Genomic DNA, 20,246 nt, shown 5'->3' with positions numbered 1-20,246 from the left:
CTGCTGGTATCATCCTGCTCTTTATGGTGGAGGGCCCAGCTGCGGGGGGGTGATTGACCATGACCAGCTGCTTATTGATTCTTCCCATCTGTACTCCCCATCCTCAGAGAGAGACTGAAAGGTTTACAAAGCCCTTTACAGAAGAGTCTCAGAAGCAGCTTTGTGAATCAGGAATGACTGTCACCATTTATAGATGAGGAAACTGAGAGTCACTTTCCCAGGGTCACACAGTCTGTACTAGCACTAAATTCAAACCCAAGTTTCTGACTTCAGAACTAGTCCACTATCCTATTTGCCTCAACCATTTAAAGGTGTATTCTACCTTTCTTTCTTTTTCTTTCTTTCTTTCTTTCTTTCTTTCTTTCTTTCTTTCTTTCTTCCTTCTTTCCTTCCTTCCTTCCTTCTTTTCTTTCTTCCTTCCTTTCTTTCTTCCTTCCTTTCTTTTTCTTTCTTCCTTTCTTTCTTTTTCTCTTTCTCCCTTCCTTTCTTCCTTCTTTCCTTCCGTCCATCCTTCCTTCCTTTCTTCCTTCCTTCCTTCCTTCCTTCCTTCCTTCCTTCCTTCCTTCCTTCCTTCCTTCCTTCCTCTCTCTTTCTTCCTTCCTTTCTTTCAAGCCATTTGGGATTAAGTGACTTGCAGAAGGTCACACAGCTAGTAAATGTCTGAAGCTGGATTTGAACTCAGGGCCAGTACACTATCCATTGTGTCACCTAGCTGCCCCAAGTACTCTACATTTCTGACCCACTCTCCTACTACTTACTTAGATGTGCTCTCTGGAGCCCTCCTAACCCTCCCTATAACCCTCTTCCCTCACCACATCTCTCTCCTCCCTGACCCTGTGATTCACATTCTTTGTTTCTCTTCCCATCTGAATCCTGCTCATCCTTCAAAGCTCAGCTCAAATGTCACCTCGTGCAGGAAGTTCTCCAAGACCACTTCCTCTGAACATCAGCATTTCTCTGTAACACTCATTTATCCCTTACATCTGTCCTTGTACTATTATCTATTTCCTTGGGAGTATGTGCCTTGTTTCTCTAGCTAAACTAGTGGGGACTACAGCTTCTACATGTCTGAATCCCCCAAAGTTCCTAGCACAGGGTCTTACGGTCAATTAACATTCATTTATTAAAAGTGACTACTATGTGCCAGGTGTTGTGAAAAGCTCTAGGGATACAAAGAAAGGCAAAAGCAGTCCCTGTCATTGTCAGTTTCCAATGAACATCCACACGCACACATACCGACCAATCTCTTTCCACTTTTGACTTCAGCACTCACTCTTGTGGGTCAAATTTGTCCAGGAAGATCTCTGCAACCTATCTCCTTAAGGAAACTTAAAGGACCTGCTGCATGGGATTGTACTAAGCCCCAAGCAATCCTTAAAATCAATCAACCAGAAAGCATTTATTAAGTACCAACTGTATACCAGGCACTATGTCAATGTCAGTTATCACTACTATTACTATTATTGTACTGTACCTAGGATTTCATGAGTAGGGAGTTCCTGGGGAGGTGCTGACCAGCCCTCACCCTCTATGATCTTAGAGAATTGCGTGGGGCATGCTTGGGACTCCCTTTTCCTGGACTCCATCTAGCTAACATTTCTTGCCTTGATAAGAAACAGTCTCCAAAACTCTATCCCTCCACCTCTGTGTTCTCTCTAGCCACACCCTCTTTCATCCCCCGTTCTATAAGTTCTCTGCTCTTGAAGGTCACCAATAACCTCCCAGTGCCCAATAACTAATTTTCAGTCACCTTTGTCCTTGACTGCTTGGCAGAATACGATACTGTTGACCTTCTTGCCAATATCTCTGTCTTCTTGGCTTCAGAGACATCGCATTCTCCTGATTCTCTTTCCTCTCTAACTGCCTCACCTTTGTCTCCTGCACTGGCTTCTTGACCTCTTTGTGTACCCTATAACATGGACGTTACGAGGTTCTGTCCTTGACACCAGAAAGTTTAGACCTCGTTCTTCCCCGCACCTCCTTCACATTTGTAGGAAGCTTGAGCTGGAGAAGGAAATGGCAAACCATGCCAGTATCTCTGCCAAGAAAACCCCAAACAGGGTCATGGAGAATCGAACACAACTGAACAACACAAGCCACAGTCACAGGAACCTGAGGACGTGGCCAGAGGCCATTTACACTTGACTTGAGTTCTTTTCAGTCCTGTTGGACTCTGAACAATGATATCTGAGTGCTCTGCACTGAATAGGAGCTTAATGAACGTTTATTGGGAATGTACGATCCTCGAGGGCAAGGACTTTCACTTTGTCTACCTCCCTAGATCTTACAGCTGGCATTCAATATACACTTGTTGACTGATTGACTGCAGTGATTAGGAAAGAGGAAATAGAAAGTGACTCCCTAGATCAAACTTTTCAGTGGAGACACTGACCTCAAGCCAAATCTAGTCTTGAAAAATAGTATCCTTTCCCTCCCCCAGACCTACTCCCTCACAGGTCAGGGGTGTGGGTGTCATTGAGCAAAATTTTTCTCAATTTTGTGTAAAAAAAATGGCAACAAGATCCTCCGGGTGCGAGGCAGGATAGTGTAATTAAGAGAGGACTTGATTTTGGGTTAGAACTTCAGTTTCCTCCTCTGTAAAACAGGGACAATACTATTTTCCAAACCTTCTTCCCAGGTGCTCCTGAGAAACAAACAAGTTAATGGACAGAGAGTGCTTAGGAAGTCACGGGGACTCGGGGCATGAAGGCACAAAGGCTCTCTCATGGGGAGGTTATCACCCTTCCCGAGTGCCTTGTAGGAGGAGATCCGTGCCCTGTTGGCCAATCCTTTTAGCCTTTGGCTAGTCCAGACCTACTATGGCAGACCTACAGGACTCCCCTGGGCCTGGGCGTAGTCACCTTCTGGCTTGGTAGGATCAACCAGCCTTGGTTTTCTGCTGTGCTGGCATGCCCACCAGGGTCACCCTGGGATCACTTCCATGACACCAGGAAGTCTTCACTGGATTACTGCTACTAATTGGTCCAGGTCTATGACTTCACTGGTGTGAGGGTCAGAGGGCAGGGAGGGTAACAGGCATTAAGTTCCTACTATATGCCAGGTATTGTGCTAAGCATTTAAAAAAAAAAATTATCTCATTTGATCCTCACAGCAACCCTGGGAGATAGGTACAATTATTATCCCCGTCTTACAGATGAGAAAAAGTGAGGCAGACAGAGGTTAAGTGATTTGCCCAGGATCACACAAGTGTCTGAGGCCGAATTTGAACTCAGGTCTTCCTGAGCCCAGATCCAGCACTGTGCCACCTGGTTGCCTTGATCACAACAGCTTCCTTCTCTGTTTCCTTGACTCTTAGAAGCAATTGTATTGCACTGACTGAGGTTTTTACTCTCCCCACCCCCTCCTCGAATTTCCACAGTATTCCAAGTTTCCCTACTTGGCTTTCTCAGTCACTGCAGCTGTGCCCCCTGCTTCACATGACCCTGACTGGCATTTCCCTGTTCCCTGCTCCCTAACCCAAATGGCAGGGGCGATGGGTGGCCCTTTGTGGGGGGATGGTTTTAGAATTATTATCTTGTTCTTATCTTTCTCTATGCAGTTCAGATGAAAATGACTTTGGGACAAATCTCTACCTTCCTCTCAGAGCATCACAGGATAACAGAGTTTGAGAATTGGAAGGGACTTCAATGGCCTTTCAGTTCAACGCATGTGTATGCGCGTGTGTGCGCACGAGCGCGCACACACACACACACACACACACACAATCTCCATTATATTATAATGTGCCCTACAAGGGGTCACATTTTATGCTCAAAGGTCTAGAGACTACGGCACAGGTAGATAAAATAACTACTTTTCTTAGTTGACTAAAAGTCTTAGGATGCAGACTCACCCTTTTTACGCTCCCTGAGATCATCTCTGGGTCATCTGTAGCAGGCAGGGAGAATAGGTGCCTCCCTCTACTTTGAAAGCTTTTCATTCCATGTGGTTTGATTATGAGCATTTGGGATGGTGGCATCTAATCACAATGTTCTTAATCTATTCAAATCCTCCCTCCCTCCCTCCCTTCCTTTCTTCCTTCCTCCTTTCTCTTCCTTCCTTCCTTTCTTTTTCTTTCTTTCTTTCTTTCTTCCTTCCTTCCTTCCTTCCTTCCTTCCTTCCTTCCTTCCTTCCTTTCTTTCTTTCTTTCTTTCTTTCTTTCTTTCTTTCTTTCTTTCTTTCTTTCTTTCTTTCTTTCTTTCTCTTCTTTCCCTCCTTCTTCTCCTTCTCTTCTCCTTCTCCTCCTCTCCTCCTCCTCTTCCTCCTTCTCCATTATTGTTACAGTTACTACTACCACGACAACTTTTTCTGAGGCTCCCCCAACGAGGCAGGATAATATAGAAGTGTCCTTGCCAACTTTCTCCTTTTTTGTCTCCACCGAGATGAGCTGTGCTTTGAGTGTTTTTTAAATCAGGATGGTTTGCTTTCTTTCCTTACTTTTCCAGATGTTGCTCTTTAGGGAAAACCTGTCTTTCTTTATTGGTTCTTTCCTGAGTAGAATCTGTACAATTTAACCTCTGCTTGAAACATACACTCACAGAAAACCATAGAAATTGTGCATGCCAGAGCCAGAAGGGACCTTAGTGGAATAAAGCACAGTCTCTGGGATCACCACCCCTGGGTTCTAATCCCAACCCTGATGCTTACTTACCTGTATGACTTTGGACAAGTTACTTTACCACATTGAGACTCAGTTTCCTCATTTGTAAAATATGGTTTAGACGATCCCCGAGAACCGTTCTGGATGTAGCTCTGTAACCTTATGACGCTTGGCATGTGAGAAAACTCAGCCTCACAGAGGAGACAGGCCTTGCTCAAGGTCACCCGGCCAGAAGTAGCAGAATCTCAGGACTTCAAGTCTGGGGCCCCTTTCCCTACACCATTTCAGAAGAACAGAGGGCTGAGAGCAAGGGCCATGGGAGGCATTTAGATCTTGGATATTTTGAACACAGTGGGAGATGGTTTTTTCCCGTCCTGGCCGCCTGGATATTTGTGCCATCAATGTGACTTCACTCAAGCTGACAACCTGTTCCCTGCAGAATTATGAAACTGTTAATTTATGGAGGGAAAATGCGATGCTTGTGGCAGCATTTCCTCGGCTGCTCACGGCAGCAAACGAGAGCGTTTCCCTCGAATGGTAGCTCAGACCGACGTCTGCTTGGCCCCAATTCAAGGTCTATCAAGACAGAGGAAATTTATGAGCCGTTGTTTGCTGCTGGGATGTACTGTGTCCATCCATCCGTCCTTGGCCGCTTTGGAGGGCTGTGATTCCACTGGTGTGGGGCTCCCTCTGCTGTCTTTGAGAGCTCTAGGGGCTGACAACACTCATCAAACTCTGGGGGCCAGACCTCAGAGGCGAACCCCCTTCATGAAGCATGCTGGCTCTGCTTGAACAGCCTGGGAGACCTCCCCGGGTCACTTTGATGCTGACAGGAGGCCTTTAAGGCTCATAAGACTTTGGAGTCAGAAGTCTTGGTCTGACCAAGTCTTCTCTAGTCTAACTTCTGCCTTTTACAGACGAGAGAATTGAGGCCCAGGGAGAGGAAACGACTTCTGGGGTCATGGCAGGATTTGAACTTGGGTCTTCTGACTCTGTGCTTAAAATTCACCTGATCTTTTTTTCTTCACCATTACTTGAACTCTTTCTCTGCTGGGTTCCAATAACTCCCATAAAAGGTATGGTCGCCACTTTAATTAACATAATGGCCAACCGTGATTTCAGAGGACTCATGATGCCTTCCTGCTACCTACGTCCTGTCAGAGGCATGGTCTCAGGGTGCAGATTGGGAGACTTGTTTTTGTTTTGGACGTGACCAATGGGGGAAGTATTTTTTTTTGATTTTGTTTGGTTTTGCTTGACTAGGCAGACTTGTTACTACGATTTTGTTTTTCTTTCCTTTTTGTGTGTGGGGCAGAGAAGATGGACTTTCACCAGTTAAAAAAATAAATTATTTAAATTTATTTTAAACAATCAAAAAAAATCTGGTCTCCTGAAATGATTTCAAAGCTGTGACCTGTTTGTTTTAAGGAGGGGATTTCTTTGCAGTGACTGCACAGTCTCCTTGTCCTTCCTGTGTTCTTTCAGTCTCTCTAGTTGGAAGACCTGACTAGAATATCTAAGATTCATTCATTCCGTGAATACTTATTGAGCACCTAGTAAGTGGAAGATACTGGGACAGGGGAAATAAAATGATTTTCCCAAGGTTACACAGTACATAGAAGAGACAAGATTTGAACCCTGGTCCTTTGAATACATTCATGTGCCCCCTACATCATACTGGATCACCTTGTGGAGCTAGGAAGACCTCAGTTTGAAACAGGTCTCCGATATTCTCTACGTGACCCTGGACAAATCATCTGACTTTTCTGATCTCCACTTTCCTTATCTGTAAGGATGGATAATTGTAGCACCTATTTTAATGGATGGTTGTGAGGATCAAATATTGTGTAATGTCACATTTTATAAAACTTCAGATACTACATCATCACCACCATCATCATCATCTCCATAACCACTATGACTACCACCACCATCATCACCATCATCATCACCATAGTCACCATCATCATCACCATAGTCATCACCACATCATCACCATCATCACTTTTGTCATCACCATCATCATCATTATTAATTATTACTATGTCTGTGTAAGTGTGCATGTATGCACTAAGCAGCTTCAGTCTTTTGACCTTGGTCCAGAGATAGAGATGCTTCTGACTTTCCTTGGGATAAGTAAGAATGCAAGAGTACCTATGAGGCCCCAGGGATATGGGGGTGGGGATGTGGTCCCTGCCTTCCTTACCTGACCAGGGCAGCCCCTGCAACCTCTGAAACAATGTTTCCTGCTTAGTGGCTAGATTGGAAAATTCACTTCAGGGTTCAGCTCAAGTCCCATCCCTTTCCTGAAGCTTTGTTCTCCATTCCTGCAGCTGTCTGCCTTTCCCAGGGATCTCTCCTTCCTCAGAGTTCTTGGAGGACTCGTTGCTGATGTCACTCATATACTCACAGAAGGAGACTTGGTGCTGGAAGGGAGCTCAGGGACCACTGAGCCCAGTTTACTCCTTCATTTCGTGTATCCTGTACTAGACTTTTGTGAGCAGAACTTTGAACTGAGTGCCTGGCAAATATTAGGGGCTTGGTAACTCTTGATTGGGTGGTGGATTCTTTGTTCTAGAGAAGGTTGGATGTCTCTCGGACAGATATAAGGGGAGTTTTGTGCTGTTATTTGTGCCTGCACAAAGAGGCTGCTATAATAGAAAGGCTGGTCTGGGAGTCATACAATGGATGCTCCGCCACCATCTGGCTAAGTGCCCCTTTGAAAATCATGCTCTCCCCCAGGTCTATTTATTTATCTGTCAAAGAACGTGAGATTCAATGATCACAGAGGTCATAGGGCCACAGATCATAGATTGTTAGATCCGGGGAGAACAGGGGGGGTTAAGTCCAATGCCCTCATTTCACACATGAGAAAACTGAGGCAAACACAGGTTAAGTGACTTATCCAGAGTCACACAGCTATTAAGTATCTGAAGGTGATATTCGTGTTCTAAGGTCCTTCCCAGCTTTGATATTCTGTGTTCCAGGGTGACATTCTTGGTTATAAGGTCCATCCCAGCTGTGACATTTTATGTTCTAAGGTCCCATTTCTGACAGTTTATATTCTAAGGCTCCTTTGCCCATAATATTCTAGGCTTCTAAGTCCCAGTAAAACCAGGGCTATTGAGCAAAGATCCAACCAGAATAAAAAAACCCCAGGTGCATTACCCCTTGCTCCTGGCAAATCTGCGTCAGCCTCTCCAGTTGCTCATCTTGGATGACCTTGGCTTTCTCGTACTGCTGAATGACCATCTCCAGCTCCACTTTCACTGGTAGGACATAGGCTGAAAGAAAAGAGATGACTATTTTACAAACACAATGATGACCTGGCTCAGGCTGGAGCCTTCTGAGAGCTTGGCTCTGGTCAAATCTGGCTTGAAGACACCAAAGGGCAAAGCAACTTGGTGAACATCCCATGGATCTAATTCTTCGAGGAAAAAGTTGCTGGCTACCCAAGGGCTCCTAGGAGACTCAATCTAGCGAAAATGGTGACATATTCTTAGACCCAATCTAGGAACACCAGACTATTTACCTGAGGCTCTCCAACAGGCTTGGGAGGTCCGTTGGGTCAATTTCAAAGCTTTAGCTCATCTCTGAGTTGTTTGCCATGGTCAGACCCCTCTTTTCCAATGGTAATTTATACACTGTCCAGGCTGTGCATAGAGTCAGGAGACATGGATTCAAATCCTCTCCTTGATACTCACTAGCTGTGTGACTCTGGGCAAGTCACTTAAAAAAATCTCTGTGCCTCAGTTTTTTTATCTTTAAAATAGCTCCTAGGGTTGTGAGGATTAAATGAGTTAACATATGTAAAAAAAAAGCTCTTTATAAGCCTATGTAAATGCTAGTGGTAGTAGTAGTAGTAGTAGTAGTAGTAGTAGTAGTAGTAGTAGTAGTAGTAGTAGTAGTAGTAGTAGTAGTAGTTTTAGGAAGAGGAGGAGAAGGAGGAGGAAGAGGAGGAGGAGGAGGAGCAGCAATAGTTGTTAGCTGTGAACTACGGGGATCTCATTGTGCCTTTATGGAACTCAGCTTTCACATCTTTAAAACTGGGATACCAATACATATACTACTTAACTCCTTAAGGTTGTATAACTTCAGGTACCACCACAAATATCAAAACATTTTGAGTATTATTTTATTTTAAATTATTATTACTGATTTTTAAAAATTAATTGTTAAACTTATTTATTTAGATTCATAGCTGTTGTTAATTATTTTTTTTAAAAGAAGAGCTTCTTCCCCAGGTATTGGATGATAAGACAGCCTACAAGCTCTCTTCCGAGCCTGATTCTGTTACTCTTCAGTACTGGGCATGACCGTGCAGGTATCCTGGGAAGGGCACGGGGAGGCTGCCTCTTCATGTGTGCTCAGATTCACAGCAGCTTCCTGTAGCACATCTTTTTATCAGGAATCTCCAAGACGGGGAGGGATCGCAGAAGAAAGAGGGAGAGACGTCCAGGAAGGGCGTTTGGGGTGTGGGCTGTTATCTTCCATTAGTGTCTAAAAGTCCATCTGGGCAGAGCAGGCATAGAAGATGCAGGAAACAACATCTTGGTCCTCTGGCCTCCTGTCTTTCTTTCTAATGGTATGACTGAGAGAGGTCAGGGGCCATCAGGGAGGCCGTGGAGTGCAGCTGACGAAGTCCTGGACCCAGTCTCGGGAAACCTGATTGCCAACCTTAATTCTCATGTTTACTAGTTGTGGGCATGTGGGGAAAGGAATAAGCATTTAGGTGATACCTACTATGTGTGAGGCATTGGATAAGTACTTTACAAGTATTAGATCATTTGATTCTTACAACAACCTTTCAAGGAAGTTTCTGTAATTGTCTCCATTTTATAATTGAGGAAATGGAGGCAAACAGAGGTTAAGTGACTTGCCCAGGGTCACACAGCCAGTGAATATCTAAGGCTGGATTGGAACTCAGGTCTTCCTGACTCCAGGCCCGGCACTATACACTGAGCTACGTAGCTGTCTCTCTCCCAGACTCAGTTTCCTTGTTTGTAAAATAAGGATAATAAAATTTGTACTCCTTGAGTTATTGGCTCATAGACACATAGATTTTGAGTTTGAGGGGACTTCAGAGGTCTGGGAGTCCAATCTGCTCATTTTATAGGTGAAAAAACTGAGGCACAGGGAGGTTACTTAATCTCTGGGTACACAACTAGTAAACCTGAGGACAGGGCTTAGTCCCTTAAACACTATGTAGAATTATCTTTCCAATGCATGCATCTGCTTATGTCTTCCTCTTCCCTCCGGCTGCCTCTGCTGCCAAGGTGACCCCGTATTCTCTCCAAACTGAATGTAAGATCTCTGAGAACAAGGACAATCATTCACTTTTGTCTGCCCGGAGCACCATAGGTGCATCATCGAAAATACCTCTCATGTAATAATACCTGTACTGTAACCATCTGTATTTTTGTCTCCTCCCCCCAACCCAGCCTGCAAGTTCCCAAGCGTGGGGGACGCTTATCTAAATACTGAGTCTCCCCCAGCCTAGGGCAGGGTGATCTACACACAGGGATGCTTCATGCTTATTAAATGAAGTCTTGTTAAATGAGGTCTTCAGCCAGTTGGAGGACTGTCCCCTGTGGGGCACACTCACCTCGCCCCCAGACAAATCACTTTCTCTGCTGGCTGAGTCATGCTTACCATCAATGATTCTCTTGACTCTCCATATGCGCAGGGTGATGATCAGGCTGATGGCATCCCATGGACTGCTGGGGCCATTGGCAACGGTGGATGCTACCATGGGGGCCAAGGATAAGATGATCACAGCCCCATCAAACACCTGAGAGAAGGAGAAGACGGAGGAAGAGGATATCAGGTGGTCAGCTGGGGGCAGAATTGGGTGCTGGGATAAGGGGGCCAATCATTGCCATTATAATATCTAGAAAAGATGCTTTCAAGAGGTTATGACTATTTTCCTCAGTCTGGAATTTAGGCTTGCCCCTTCTTTCCTCGGCTTCTCTAAATCCTACCTTCAAGGCGCTGTTCAGGTATCGCCTCTGTCAGGCAGCCTTCCCTGGCCACCTCAGCTCTCTGGTCTTTCTTTGATTACCTGCCTACACTCACACACAGGCTCAGACAGGTGTAGACCTGTAAGGGACTTTGGAACAACGTCCTATTGTTGTTCAGTCACTTCAATCATATCTGACTCTCCATGATCCCATTTGGGATTTTCTTGGCAGAGATACTGGAGGGGCTTGCCTTTTCCTTCTCTGGTTCGTTTTACAGATGAGGAAACTAAGGCAAACACGGTGAAGGGACTTGCCTGGGGTCACACATTTAGTAAGTGTCTGGGGCTAGATTTGAACTCAGGTCTTGTTGACTCCAAGCTCAGCACTTAACCCACTTCCTCTAGCCTAGGAGGTCCCTAACCTTGTTGAGGATTGTGTACCCCACTTCTGGCAGTCTGGGCAAGCCTTGGGAACCCTTCTCCAAATCATGTTTATAAAAGCATATAATAAAAATACATAGGATTTCAAAGGAAACCAATATGACTAAATACCACCATCAAAATATTTTCCTAACCAAATTCACGAATCCCAGTGATCTGGACCCTGATTAGATTTTATAGATGAAGAACCTGAGTTCTGGAAAGGTAAAGGAATACAGCTCATCTGAGCAGGGTTTAACCTGGGGACGTGGGAGTAACAATTCCCAGCCAATTCAATTCAATTCAATAAATATTGGTTAATTGCTTGCAATATGTCCTGTGCTAGGGATGAAAGGATGCAACAAGAAAAACTTCCAACCCTCAAGGAACTTAGTGTCCCGTCATGTAGCATTCTTTCCTCTTAATCTATCTTGCAAATGATCCAGGGAGAAGGTATGCAAATGCGTTTTTAAAACAGACAGAAGGCATTACTGTTATATTATCATTAGGATAAGCCACTGGCTGGTTGGACCAATGACATACAAAACAATCCTCTTTCCTCTGCCTGACTGTTGGATATCCCAGCTTGCTGCTGTCCCTGCTGGATGTGCTGTTGATAGCAGCTTTCCATCGATGATTCTTTCCAATCAGATTGTTTTTCCGTATCCCTGCCCCCCCATCCCGCCTATACCAGGGCTTTCTCCTAGGAATCTCCCAGTGTGAAGCACCTTCTGCACCCACTCCACAATACCCCATTATTCCAACTAGAGCAACAATTCCCAGTATTGGAGGAAAATTCTTAACTTGGTCTTTCTCTTCATCTGACAAATGTCCTTTCCTTGGTATCTCCCACGTATTTTAGTACATCTTTCCATGAAAGTAAATTAAATTTGACTTGAGACATTCCTTGAAATTGGTTGGGATTGCCTGAGGCATTTTGCCAAGGTTGGGCTCCGATGATCTAGAGTCATGATACCAGTTGAATAACTGTTCATCAGTGAATTTAAGTGAATGTGAGGGCACTGGAGAATGGGGGACATTTTTTTTGGAGGGGGGATGTGGTAACTGTTTTCAAATATCTGAAGGGATGTCATGTAAAGGAGAGAAGGGATGTAGGATCTAGGATCCTGGGATTCTAGTATTTGGAGTTGCCAGAATCCTCTGTGATCATCAAGAACAGGGATTCTTAACCAAGGGATTCATGGATAGATTTCAGGAGGCTAATGAATTTGTATGGGGGAAAACACACTTTTATTTTCATGAACCCTTGGATTCCTTTGTAATCCTATGTATTTTATTTTGTGCATTTAAAAACATTATTCTGAGAAGGGAGCCATAGGTTTCACCAGACCACCCAAGGGATCCATGACACAAAATTCAGGATTTTGTGTATGGTTTGGGGGTGGTGTGTGTGTACGTGTATGTGTTCATGTGTGTAGGTGGGTAACAATGAGGCAGATTTTAATTCAATATAAAGAAGAATTCTCTAATAGTATCCAACAATGGACCACCTATGAAGGTAGTGAATTGCTCATCAGTGGAGGGTCTTCAAATGGGAACTGGGTGAGCACTTGTCAGGGATGTTGGAAAGGGGATTCCTGCTCAGGTAAGAGTTGGATGAGATATTCTTGGAGGTTCTAAGGTTTTACTATACTAACCATTGGGAACTTTAGCAGCCCTAGACCTTGGGCAAGTCACTTACTTCTTTGGGCCTTAGTTTCCCCATCTGCAAAATGAGAGGCTAGTGATGGCAGCTAATATCCCATCCATCTTAAAATCTATGAGCTTGTGAGTCTGCTCTGGGCCTCAGTATCCTCAGTGAAGATGCTAGATTTCCAGATTTCTTCCAGCTCTATAGTTCTATGTTCTAATGACTGTTACAAGTTCAACATTCAACGTCCTATGTTCTAGACTCTGTTTCTTCCAGCTTTGCCATTTCGTATTTTAAGCTTCCAGTATTCTACACTGCCTATTCTAAGAGTTCTCCATCTCTAATATTTTCTATTCTAAAGACCATCCATCTCTGACTTTTCATGTTCTAATGACCTTTTCAGGTTCAACATTGGACATACGGTATTCTAGGCTCTGTTGTTTCCAGCTATGATGTTTGGTGTTTTCTGGCTTTCAAAATTCCATGTTGCCTGTTCTAATACCCCACTATCTCTGGTGTTCTACATTCTAAGGCTCTGATGCCGTTTGTTCTAATGCTACTTTCAGGTTCAACATTTGATCTCTTGTATTCTAGGTTCTGTAATTTCCAGCTCTTCGTTTGTATTCTTCTTGTCTTCTGGCTTCCAAAATTCTGCACTATCTGTCCTAAGAACTTTCCATCTTGGGCATTCTCTTCTGTGTTCTAAGGGCCTTTCAGCTCTGAAGTTCCATGTTCAAATAAGCCTTCCATGTTCAACAGTTGATGTCCTGTATTTTAGTTTTTGTTATTTGGTTCTGTTACTTCCAGCTCTGCCATTTTATATACAAAGGAGTTCTAGCTTCCAAAATTCTACTCACCTGTTCTAAGAGCCCTCTGTCTCTGGCATTCTCTCTTCTGTGTTCCAAGGGTCTTCCAGATTTGAAATCCCATATTCTAAGGGCCCTCTAGTTCTGGTTCCTCCCACATTCCATGGTTCTTTACCCCTGTATGAGCTATTTCTGGGACCACAAATAAGGAAGGGAAGAAATACTTCCATTCCTCTTTATCCAATGTCTCTTCCCCCCTCTTCCTCCCTCCCCTCCCCATACCATGGACAGGTACCAGGAAATATCAGGCTACAAAGCGTGAGAGCAACAATCTTACCTCTATTTTGTTTTCGATGTAATCCCAGATCCCAAGGACCACAATGCGGAGAATTGTCTGAGGAGACAAATCAAGAACAGACAAGAACCAGTTTAATTTTATGGAGTTTATAACTTGTTTCAGGAGAAAATGAACAGGAATTTTTTGATTTTCATGGAATTACAAAATCATAGAAGATCAGAGTGAGAAGGGAGCTTGTAGCCTCCTCATCCATACTGGACATGAGCAGGAAGGCCCTCTATACCATCCCTGGTAGACGCACACTCCAGATTCCACTCAGATACCTCAAGTGATGGAGAGTACACCATCTCATGAAGCAACCTGTTTCACTTGGAAATAGCTCTAATTGTTTCTTAATATGAAATTGAAATTGGTCTTCCCATACCTTCATATCCCAGCTATTTATTCTGTGGCCATGGGCAAGCTATTTCCCTTTGATGGGCCTCAGTTTCCTCCTTTTTAAAAGGAAAGGGTTGGACCCAATAATTTAATTTCCTTTCCAACCCCAGGAGATTCTAGAAGTTTGGAAATGGAACAGATCTCTAAGGTCATCTAGTACTAACAATAGCAAAGCAGGCTCCTTAGGAGACAGCCGAGATTCCTTACTCAAGACATCCTGGCCCCATCACCCTAGAGAGATGCTTCCTACCCAAGAACTCATCTTGCTCTTGTAATAACATTGGAGGACATGATAATTCTATCTATGATCCAGCTACTATTTATCCTGAAAACCATCTTGATCCTCCACTTTGGACTGGGGAATGAATGGGATCTATTTTATTGAAATCCAACATTCTTCTTCGGCTCCTTGGTTTTTGTTGCTATCTCTGGGAGCTCAGAATATGGCAAACAGCCTCATCCACTTCCACCTTGATCCTGGACAATGAAGGAGAGGCATTATAGGATAGCAGAGAAAGGTGAGCCAGCCAAGAAGTGTCATCATCATCATCATCATCATCATTCCCATCCCCATCCCCCAAGGAAAGGCACCCCACCCTCTCTCCATGCCATTCCCATTCCACTTTTGAACAGCTCTCATTGGTAGGAAGTTTTTCCTGACATCAAATTTAAATTTTTCTTTTTGCAGCTTCTACATCTCCCTCCTAGTTCTGCTCTCAGGAGTCAAATAAAACAAATCGAATCCCTCCATGACAGCCCTTCAAATACTTGCTGGCAGCTATCACATTCTCCAAGTCTTCTTTTCTTCAGGCTCAACTTGCCCATGTATTTCTGCTGCTGTGGGTTCTGATCCCCTTACCTCTCCCTACCCCATCAACCTGGCTACTACCCTCTGAGCACATGTTGGTGTACAGATATCCTTCCCACAACATGGCTTGGAGAACCGGGCCCATCCTCCATATGGGATCTGACCAGGCCAGGGGATGGTGGGATCCTCACTTCCTTTAGCTGGGACCCCCTACTTCTCTCCATGCAGTCTGAAGTTAAGTTATTTTGAGGGTATTTGTGTCACATTGATGACTTTGACTGAGTTTCAGGTTGGCTGGAAGCTTTCAACCTGTCACCCCAAACCCATCTTATACAACATGTTCAAACTAGAGGATCTGGTCTTGACTCTTGTCTCAGCTATTTGCCACCTGTGTGTCCTTTGGCAAATAATTTGCCCCTTCTGGGACCTAGGCTCTTCATCTATAAAATAAGGGGCTTGGGCAAGCTGACCTCTCAAATCCATTCCAGCTCGAAGGGGACTATAAACTCAGAATTTAACTGCTCACTTTGAGTTAACATTCAAAGTCCTTTGTTCTAACATTGTAAATTCTAAGGCACTTTCCAGTTCTAGCCCAACATTATAAGAAATGTTCTGGGTTTCAAGGTCCTTCCTACATTTGACATTCTTCATTCCAAGGACTCCTGTCTCTGTGTTCTAAGGTTCCTCTAGCTCTGATATTCTGTGTCCTAAGGTCCCTCCCAACTCCAACGTTCTCTGTCCTAATCTCCCTCTCAGTTTAAGATTCCTCTTTTAGACAATGTTCTGTATTCTAAGGTCCCTTCTGTCTCAGATACTCTGTGTTCTAAGGCTCCTCTAGCTCTGATGTTCTGTGTTCTAAGGTCCCTCCCATCTTGGACATTCTATGGTCTAACATCCCATATTCTAAGTTCCATTCTATCTCCAAGACTCTATGGTTCTAGGGATAAATGAAGAACAAAGACAATGAGTGGTTGTTACATCAGTGTCCCAACAGTAATTCCCTATTACTGACTGGTGGCCAGTTCTGGTTGCAACCAGCTGCTTCATATGAAGTCATCTTCAGAACTGTGCTGTGCCCAGAGCTCGGGGATTTTGGCCTCTGAAATGCAGTACTCACTCAGCTCTTAGCCCTGAGTGCCCCCAAACTCTGGCTTCTCAGAGCCTCCAAAGAGCCTGTGTGGACTGAACTTCTGAGCCCTGTTCACAGGACAGAGGGGAGCAGGACCCAACCAGAAATGTCATTATGGCGTCCAAACCCACAGCCTCTGGAACACATTGAAGGCAGAGCCTCCTTCATTTTGCCTTCATCTCCTCAGTGCCTGGCACATAGCAGGAGCTTATTAAAAGTTGTTGAGTGACCCATTACTTCAGGCCCCCACAATGCCCCAGATCAAAGGTATGGGGATCAGAGCTCACAGTATTCTTCTTCAGGAGAAGTCTTCTGGGAAAGGCTCAATGACCACCTCCCCTCCCCCATTAGGTACAATGTAAGGAATTCTTGTTCTGGTACAGATCAGACTATTAGGCTTTGAAGTCCCTCCCAAAGCCAAGATTCTGAGGGTCTCCAAGAGGTGAAATGAGTCTAGACAAAATAGTTCTTCAGGCCAAGATGAAGAAAGCTGTCAACAACAGGTGCCCAGGCTGGGACTGCTGCCTTCCTCCCCCACACAGACCTTCTCTGAGAAGCAGTGAGCCATCCCCAGAGACACGGAACTGGCAGATGGTGCGTTTAACGCCCAGGGAGCCTCCAGAGCTTGTAAAATGATGAGGGTTTCAGGGTTTAAGTGATAAAAAGCAAGTGAATGGGGCAGCTGGAACCCAGCCCTTAGAAACATCTGGAATGGCCTTCCCAGGGTCCTTCAAGGCTCAGCTCAGGCCCTGGATGCTCCAGGACAAGTAACACAGGGTCAAAAATCAAGTCATCCATGATGTGAAAGTAACACAAGGTAACAGAGAAATTCAACTGGAGGTGAGGGCGTCAGGGTTGGTCACTGTTGTGACTCACATGGAAAAAAGGAATGCAAGCATCCAATGTTTGCATCCTCTAAATTTTAGTGCCCTGGGGGAAAACTCCTTTGTTACAGCTTTGTCTATGAGTCAGGAATCTCAGGCTGTCATAGTTAGAATAGTCCTCATCTTAACCCAAGGAGAGCATTCCAGGGACACTGGATTTGGTATCAAACAGGGGTTCAAATCCCAACTGCTTGTTCCAGGTAGCATTTTGGGCAAATCACTGGCTTCCCTAGGCCTCAGTTTCTGAGTAAGTAAACTAAGGAAATTGGACCCATTGATCTATATCCTGTGATTCTAAGTGTATGGTGACCAGGGCAAGAAATAGGCGATTTCTCAGCCCACTTCTGCAGTGGCAACTTGGACAAGTAAGTACTAAGTGTTTCCTAAACGCAGCCCTTGGATGCCTTGGTGCCTTAGAGAAACTTGGGGATCTCAAAGCATAGAAGGGACTTTGTGAGATCTTTGCAAAATAGAAGGGTGAGGAGGGTCCCAATGGGCCTTGTACTGCCTGGTGCCCAGCTCCCCTAAGCTCAGAGACGCTTATCACAAGAAATTCAGTTATCAAGTGAGAACTTACTTTGACCAAAGTAATTCATTCACTAGCTTGTTGTTGGTGGAGCTGTGAGCTGATCCAACCATTCCAGAGAGCAATTTGGAACTATTGCTATAAAAATGTGCAAAGTAACTCATGAAGATGTCTCAGGAAGGTCTTTGGTCTGCATGCATGGAGGGATCATGAGATGATGGAGCTTTTGATGTAATCAGAGAATGGACTAGGGGGTGGGGCGAGTGCACACAAAGGATAGGATGTGGCCCTTGCCCTCGGGAGACATAGTCTCATTGAGGAGTCAAGATTTATATACATGTAACAGTTAGAAATTATATATCACCTTGTATCTATTATCTCATTTTATCCTCACAAAACCCAGGAGGAAAGGGCTATTATTATCCCCATTTTAAAGAAGAGGAAACTGAGGCAAATAGGGTTAAGCAACTTGCCTGGTCACACAGCTATTAAGTATCTGAAACAGGATTTGAATTCAGCTCTTCTGGACTTCAGGCCCAGTGCTCTATAGACATTCAAGGACTCAACATTGCTGCCACTCAGTTGCAACCACAGCCCTTCTTTCTTCCCCCTCTCCATTTATACCAGATCCATCTACATCTGCAAAATGATGAAGACTAAATATTCTGGAAAACAATTTTAATTAAGGGAGAAAATTTACTAAACTCTTCATACCACTTGACCCTGAGAGTTCATTGCTGGACATGCAACTCCAAGAGATCACAGGTCCCTTTAAATATCAACCCCTCAGGGCAGTCCTCTCTTTAGCAGCAAAAACCAAAACCAAATTGGAAATGAAGTGGATGCCTGTTGATTGGGAGGGCTGAATGAATTATGATAGCAGAATATCATACTGGGAGGGCTGTATGGAAGTGTGTATATGAGGAATTTAGAGAAATATAAGAAGATTCAGTAGGATGGAAAGACCAGCTCTGGCAGGAGAGGAGCTGGATTCAAACCCCAGGTAAGATGCCTGCTTCATCCGTGACCCTGGGCAAGTCACATCACTTCCCAGGGCCTCAGTTTCTTCATCTGTAAAACAAGAGGGTTTGACCCAGTTCTTTCTAAGGTCTCTGCCAGTTTGAGATGTGTGATCCTATGTTTTCACATTAGCAGATGTACATGATAGACAGTCATAATTTTATATACAGTCTTCTCTATTCTTTGTATAGGGAAATGTCTGTGTTAGCTGATGTCAGTCCAATCCAGAATAAAAATGCAGAAACCACATCAGCACTAGGAGCTGATGGCTGCTTCTTCTTAAATAGCTCAGCTGAGCCAAGCTCCCTCCAGGATGGAAATGATGGTGATCACTCCCAGGATAATGGTTCTCCCTGCTTCCTTCCTGATTGTGCTAACCACATCAGTCCAGGTGGAAGAGACTTTCAATTTGGGGAATTTGATAAACCACAGGGTCAGAGATGGAAGGGAGCACTGAAGGTGCATAGTCAGACCAGTGCTGGAATGCTGAATGTCTTCTATTAAATACCATATAACAGCCTCCCAGAGGAACTCCAGGAAGGGGGAAGCCATGTCTCAAGAGGCAAGTGGCCTATTCTACATGTAGCTCACTAGGAAGCTTGTCTTTCCAGAGACCTAAAATCCACTTGTGCCCGTTCTCTTTATTCAGACCTGTAGGACCAAGCAGAGCAAAGCCAACCCACTTCCAGATGTAGATAGATAGACCGGTAGATAGATAGACAGATAGGCAAAGATAGAGGATAGATCAATCAATGATAGATACAAAGATGGGTAGGTGGATAGAGACAGAGTTATAGATAGACTTAAGTAGATCCTACATGTATTAAGTGCTTACTAAGTGCCTGTGCCAAGCACCGGGGATAAAGATATAAGCAAGAAAGTTCCTACTACCTCCAAGGAACTTGTGTTCTAATGGGGTGTGGCAATAAATAAAGGAATGTGGACAAGGTTAGCGGAGGAAGTAAGGGAGAGGCTTTTCACCTGCAAAGAGTCATTGTGAGGAGGTGAAGTCCAGACTGAGGGGTGGAACAGGGAGGCCTGGGTGCCTTCAGAAATGGTCCCAATCAGCCAAGACCTTGCCAATCAGAGGGGAGAGCAACAGGGCAGGGGCTTCTCCAGGGAGAAGAGGTGGAGACATCCAGAGAGGGAAGACAATGATCATGTAGAAATTACTTTCTACTCCAGACTAACCATCCCTAGTTCTTTGACTTGTTTCTCATTTGACATGGTCTCCAATCTCCTCCCCCCAATCCTGGTCATCATTCTCCAAATGCCCTCACTCCAGTTTTAAGCAGAGGCAGACTCTTGACTTAGAGTCAGGAAGACCTGGGTTCACATCCCACCTCGGAAACTTGATTCACTGTATGACCTTGGGCAAGTCACCCAATTCTCAGATTTCTCATCTATAAAATGAGGATAATACCAGCACCCACCTCACAGTGTTCCTGGAAGGATCAAAAGAAATCATGTGCATGAAGTGCTCTGCAAACCTGGAATTTCCAGGCAGTTGTGGATTATTATTATTAGGGAGAGGGACTGAATCTATGATTTCATTGGTATGGGGAACTCCCACGTGAGGAAACTCCCTTCACCAATGCGGGTGACTCCTAGAGCTGGAAGGGCAAATAAATAATAACAGTTATCATTAATCATCAGTATTAGCAGTATAATTGTTATTGCTTGTCCTTCAGAAACTATGTTGGTCCC

At 44.4% G+C, this 20,246-nt stretch overlaps 1 protein-coding gene across 1 annotated transcript in view; it reads right to left on the bottom strand.

The window, feature by feature from the left end:
- Positions 1-20,246, bottom strand: part of TMEM266 (transmembrane protein 266) — a 98,677-nt gene that overhangs the window by 31,173 nt on the left and 47,258 nt on the right. The window contains exons 6-8 of the mRNA XM_072627117.1: positions 13,774-13,830; positions 10,253-10,391; positions 7,769-7,884 (exon numbers count right to left, since the gene is read on the bottom strand). Of these exons, the coding sequence (XP_072483218.1) occupies positions 7,769-7,884; positions 10,253-10,391; positions 13,774-13,830 (312 nt within the window). The remainder of the gene's footprint in view (positions 1-7,768; positions 7,885-10,252; positions 10,392-13,773; positions 13,831-20,246) is intronic.

The sequence above is a fragment of the Notamacropus eugenii genome, chromosome 1 (genome assembly GCF_028372415.1).
Source record: "Notamacropus eugenii isolate mMacEug1 chromosome 1, mMacEug1.pri_v2, whole genome shotgun sequence".
NCBI lineage: Eukaryota > Metazoa > Chordata > Mammalia > Diprotodontia > Macropodidae > Notamacropus > Notamacropus eugenii.
This window is presented reverse-complemented; position numbering and strand designations above follow the sequence as displayed.